The sequence below is a fragment of the Oncorhynchus mykiss genome, chromosome 9 (genome assembly GCF_057628025.1).
Source record: "Oncorhynchus mykiss isolate SJ-2025 chromosome 9, ASM5762802v1, whole genome shotgun sequence".
NCBI classification, from domain to species: domain Eukaryota; kingdom Metazoa; phylum Chordata; class Actinopteri; order Salmoniformes; family Salmonidae; genus Oncorhynchus; species Oncorhynchus mykiss.
In genome coordinates this window covers 25,875,822-25,881,821 of record NC_143030.1, presented here as the reverse complement: position 1 = coordinate 25,881,821, position 6,000 = coordinate 25,875,822, and the positions used below count along the sequence as shown (strand labels likewise).

Genomic DNA, 6,000 nt, shown 5'->3' with positions numbered 1-6,000 from the left:
CCTTGAATGAGTAGGTGTCAACTTTTGACTGGTACTGTGTGTGTGTATATATATATAGAGAGAAATATTTATGTTCCTCTCACACCCCAACAATCTGCCATTTGCTACATCTTGGAAACTGCTACCATCGATAGTGTATGTTTAATTTGTGTAGGGGCCTAGCAGTGAGATATTAAGGACTTCAAGTAGTGAGCTCACTGGACATTTAATGCGCTCACCTAATTACACAGCGATTCAATTAAAGGCTCCGAATGTTCACGGGCCCCTGTGTTCTGATATTAAGTGTGTGTGTGTAGTTATGTTGTGACGAAATGACAACAGTTTGAAGTATTCTATACCATACTACTTACTGTTGAATTACATTGTTGTTACTAAACTTCTACACCAGACTAAACCAACTCAATTGTTAGTGAGAATCAGTGGAATTAAGTTTAAAAAACACAACCTCTCAATCTTGATATAGTCAGGAATTTAATCAAAAACAAGAGATTTTTTAGATCAAAATGTACATGGCACATCCCTCGAACACATCCATTCTAGCCACACTTCCGTCTTTCCAGTTAAAACAGTAACGCCCCTGTTTTCCAGCGCTCCACCACAATTGTTAGGTACACAAATTACCTGAGATGTTTTCAATCTATTTGGTTTGTATGCAATCTATATCACACTGGAATAGAATAATGGCCTCTAGTATTTACTACCATAAAAACAATTTAATTAAGGCAGACGGTTAACTGGCAAAGGAACAGTTCCCCCAAAACCTCCACGTCGCATACTAACACAACCATTGGTTTGCAGAGCACAATTCTTGACATAATATTAAAATGAATAACGGCAATAACTTGATAAAAACAAAACGGCATATAGTTCTATAACTGGAATGAATTAAGTGTGGAATGTTTAATTGCATCTTTACGGATAAATTGATTTTGGTTATTTCTCCCTTTTTTTACAGCAGTGAGTTGTCACTGGAATCAGCCTTGTATGAATTATCTTGCTAGCACATCCTCTCCATTCCTGAGGGGAATGGCAAAAATAATGGATCCAATCACAAATGGTGGAGTGAATCATTAATTTAATAGCCACGGCACCAGTGTTCAGTCATTACAACCAGATGTTTATTCCAGTCCATGTAGCTAAATTACCATTTGGTGCTGTGACATTGTCAAAACTATTCCTTAATAATGAGAAATTGTGACAAACCTACAATTTTGGAAAGAATGCATGTGCTTAAAACAGATGTTGGCAATTTAAATCGCACCAGAAAAACACAAAATAATTTAAATTTGGTTTGGTCAATAGTGAAACATGGTCCATTTCAAAATGTAGCCAACCCTGTGGTCCTGATGTTCTGAACCCCACAAAATTAATTTTACCATCATTGGCCCATTTACATAGAAATCAGTTAAATTGTTAATGTACATACAGACAAAGCAGTCAGACTGACACGTACAAGTACACGAAAATGTACAATGCAGACTGGAGCACAGATCCTGGTATACTGACAAAGAGCGAGCGGTAGCCCCATAGGTTTGTGTGGAATAAAGGGGTGTTGGAAAGGCAGCTCTGGAGTCGTCCTCTGGTTGTTTTGGTCCTAGCCCAGCCCAGCTAGGTGATATCCACTGTGGGTGGTGTTAAGTGAGGACTTGTCTGATCTCGCGGTGGACATAGCACAGGAAGTCCATGTAGGAGGCTCCACCGTGGAGCCCCTTGTCCTCTACCAGGTGCTGGCGGAACATAATCTCAGACCGGTCCTTCTGCTTCACAATCATGAGCTATGGGGGGGATAAAAATGGGGACATAGTCAGCTTATGACTTTTCACTCAACCTTGAGGGACAAAACTGTGCACTGGAGTAATACAGTCCTGCTGCTTGTTTCTCCCTGGCACTTAATTAATAAATAGTGAGAATAGACAGCAAAAATATGTCACTACTCCTTACATTTGTTGACAATTGCTTACAGGCAAAAACCAGGTAAGCTTGAGCAGCCTGTTGAATTTGATCTGTTATTGTGTCCAGGGCTTAAGACAGTTGTGGTCAATTTGGTTACATGTTTGTTTCCCAATTCAACAAACAGATATTCTGTAAAATGGTCATCTCTGTATACCCGTCACAAGCCCCACTGGTTTTTGCTTATTTATAAAAACCCTCTTAGGTCTCACTCCCCCCCCCCCCCCCCCCCCCCCCATCTGAGATATCTACTGCAGCCCTCATCCTCCACATACAACACCTGTTCTGCCAGTCACATTCTATTAAAGGTCCCCAAAGCGCACACATCCCTAGGTCGCTCATCTTTTCAGTTCGCTGCAGCTAGCAACTGGAACGAGCTGCAACAAACACTCAAACGGGACAGTTTTATCTCAATCATCTTCATTCATTCTTAAATCATGGACACTCTTGCTGACAGTTGTGGCTGCTTTGAGTGATGTATTGTTGTCTCTACCTTCTTGCCCTTTGCCAATGTTTGTACCCTGTTTTGTGCTGCCATTTGTCGTCTTAAGTCTCTCTTTGTGTTGTTGTGATGTGTTTTGTCCTTTATTTATATTTCTAATCCCAGCAGGTCTTTTGCCTTTTGGTAGGCCGTCATTGTAAATAAGAATTTGTTCTTAACCGACTTGCCTAGTTAAATAAATGTAAATATCATTATTTCATTATATCAAAGTAGTTTAGACATCCAGAGGAAAGTATGCATTGTAACAGTAACCAACATTGAATAGTGTACCTTCATGGAGCTGGGCCTCTGGTCAAGCAAGGAGTCAATGATGGAGCGCAGCTTCTGAGACTGGGGGTTATCCAGCTCTGGTAGGGACCTCTGGAAAGCACACACATGAATATTAGTGATATGCTGTGCTTTCTACACAGTCTAGAATTAACTTTTCAACCATCTGAACTAATGGTATCTAAATAACTTTGGTGTTTCCAAACACCATCTTCTGTAGAGCTTGGGGTTAAGGAAGTTACTGTCCTCACCAGGTCAACGGGCACATGGGCGAGGGAGGGCACATTGAAGATGCTCTGGATCATCTCTGGGGGGCAGGCCTGGCCCAGCCACAGGAAGAGGGAGCACCCATTCTCCAGCAGGAACATGCCGGCATCTGTCAGGCGCTCTTCAGAGCAGCGCACCGGAGTTGGCACCACGTCACTGGCAACGTCCATGTTGTGCTGGAAGAAAAGGAATCGACGAAGGAATGCGGAGGCTGGAGAAATGAGCCTGACAAGTTAAATCCATCTTTCATTTAGGTCAGAGTAAGCGGTAATCCAGAGTTTGCAGCATATTATTAGGAGGACCATTCCACCCCTAATTATGCAATATTACAGTGTTGCGTGACATTGACACACAAAATGAATCACAAGTGCCTGGGCACTTCCCAGCAAACACTGCAATTGAAGTGAAGGATAACTGTCATTGTCTGAGACATTTGGTCACAATTACAAAGCATGTCATTATTCTGAGGGCAACTTATATATTTAACCTCAAACACACTTCTCAGAAGTCTTTCATGGACACCATTTACTGAGCTTTTCTTACCACAAAATGGCAGGTTTTGATAAAGTGCTGGGTAATTGTTTGTGTGCTGGCATGCAATAACACAGCCTCATACACTGCCATCATATTTATCAAATAAGAGGATGACACACCTAAGGGATGCCAATACCAAATAATTAGTAAACGCATCAACTCAATTATAGTTGCTTATAGGAGACGCACAGTGAAAGGCTGCCCTCTGCTTGTCATCTGTAAAACAGTTCTTTACCTCAGAATCCTTCAGCTAACCTGGGATCCACACAGAATATCTTTGTTTCGTTATTGTATCACTTGTAGTCAGAACTCAGCACTGATATGAGTACATGAAGTGGGATTGGAAAAGAGTGATATAAAACTACTAAGAGGTCCATTAGCCTCAATGAGAAAGGAAACCATTTTTTTTAAAAGTTGGTAAAAAGGACGAGAGAGTGTGTGTGTGTGAGCGCACACTTTCATGAGTGGGATAAGGCAGGAGAGAGTGCCTAGTGTGTTGTCTCACCAGTGGGATAAGGCGTGGATAGAGCAGCAGCTGGGTATCCTCCACCCCCATGGCTGTGGTGCTGAGTCTCTGGTGAGCCCTGTCATCTGTAGAGAGCTCAGCGCTGCCCACCAGGGGACCAGTCTTCAACAGGCTGTTTAAGTAGACTGGGAACACCTTCATGGCATCAGGCAGGATCAGCTACACAAGGAGAGACGAGCTAGTGAGAACACCCCTAATACACAGGACTCCCTGACGCCACAGTAATATTGTTTGTTTGCAATTCTTGAAAAGACGAAAGCAAGCATAACTGCAATTGGAATCAATTGTGCCGGAATCTGTCTTATCAGTTTACTTTTATACTCTGCACCTGTACATTTCTAGATGTACACTTCTTTGAAACTAGATCCTTGAGATGTCCCTAGAGACCATGCTGCTCCATGTCCAGTTTCTAGCATTCACACACTGACCTATGAGTGAATCACACCACAATCTTACTCACAGTGCTGGATTAGTAGAAATCTTTCACATATTACCCTACATACACAAAGACAATTTGTCACAAATTGAGAATAAAGTTAACTGTGTTGTTGTATGCCACTGACCTGGCTGGCAGCGGAGGGACTGGCACAGTTTTTCCTGTAGCAGGCCAGCATGTGGGCCGCCTGGTTGACCAGGATCTCCTTCACCGTCTTCAGGGGCTGGTTCAGCATGGCACGGTATGCTGGGAGGGAGAGGAAGAGGGCATTTGAAGGTCAGTAACTGTGTTCCCACACCAAAGCTGTCTGAAGTGCTCTCATACAAGGGGTTTGCTTGTCACTAATACATTATGGGAGGTATATGGGTTACCTCACCTCTTAGTTTTCTTAAGGTGATTTACATATACAAGGTAGCTAAAGTGAAGCATGAAGTTTTGAAAATTACAGATAATCATGAATAATGATGAGTGAAAAGTTATGCACAAAGATCATTCACACAAGACATGCTAACCTCTCACCATGACCAATAATAGGAGAGGTTAGTATTTTTTGGGGGGGGTATGATATTAATGTTTATCTATAATGTGAATGCTACCATGATTAATGTAGAAGTGTTTAGAATCATATTCTATTATTGTTTAAAATAAAATGACAATACATTTACTATTCATTTCTATTGGGCACTAAATCATCCGAAACAATCTACAAACTAGTTGGATGCATTTGCAGTCACACGCTTGATGTCATCATTGCATACTAGGAATATTGGACCAAATACTCTTTTGGCTACTTTAATACACATAAGTGACATGTACAAAAAGTGCTGTAATTTCAAATCCAAAGTGCTGGAGTACAGAGACAAAACTACAATGAAAATTGGCACTGTCAAAATAAAAAAGCTCACTGTACATATAGGGTATGAGTATGCTGTATATAATGCAGAATTACACATCAGCCAGCTATGTTCTACTACTAAGTGGTATTTAACTGATATTATTTGTACCTGAATCTCATTCAATATGCCTAGATGGGAGGGAGCAAATATATTCAAACAGGAAACATAAATGAACATTCCAAGTGGACAAGCCCAGGAGGCATCTCTTCTGCAATCAAACCTTTTGGTAACTTCTATGAGGCAAACATACATAATGCTTTTAAAGTGGATTTATAATGTCTTGTGATACACAGGATATTTCCCTCATTTGGACCATACTGACACAGGCCTAAAGACAGTAAAACTCTGCTGTAGTCACCTGACTTGGCGAAGAAGTTGACAAGGGCGTCCGTCTCACAGCTCTTGTAGAGCTCAGAGAGCTGGGCGCTGCAGTTCAGACTGAGGTTGTGGATCCGCAGACGCCGCTGGCCGCTGATGGTCGTGTACAGCAATGCACACTGGGAAACAGAACACACAGAGAAGCCATTAGTGGGTCTAAAGACTGTCAGGGTTTTAATCTAACATAACAGAGTGGGATGTTTAAGGCTTTGTGGAACCCTTGCCAGAAAACACACATTGTGAA

At 41.7% G+C, this 6,000-nt stretch overlaps 1 protein-coding gene across 1 annotated transcript in view; it reads right to left on the bottom strand.

Moving 5' to 3' along the window:
• Nucleotides 1–454: 454 nt before the first annotated feature.
• The window catches only part of sec24d (SEC24 homolog D, COPII coat complex component), a 30,389-nt gene continuing 24,843 nt past the window's right edge, over nucleotides 455–6,000 (bottom strand). The window contains exons 18-23 of the mRNA XM_021615139.3: nucleotides 5,737–5,875; nucleotides 4,610–4,728; nucleotides 4,026–4,205; nucleotides 2,971–3,162; nucleotides 2,723–2,812; nucleotides 455–1,775 (exon numbers count right to left, since the gene is read on the bottom strand). Of these exons, the coding sequence (XP_021470814.2) occupies nucleotides 1,635–1,775; nucleotides 2,723–2,812; nucleotides 2,971–3,162; nucleotides 4,026–4,205; nucleotides 4,610–4,728; nucleotides 5,737–5,875 (861 nt within the window). The 3' untranslated portion in view covers nucleotides 455–1,634. The remainder of the gene's footprint in view (nucleotides 1,776–2,722; nucleotides 2,813–2,970; nucleotides 3,163–4,025; nucleotides 4,206–4,609; nucleotides 4,729–5,736; nucleotides 5,876–6,000) is intronic.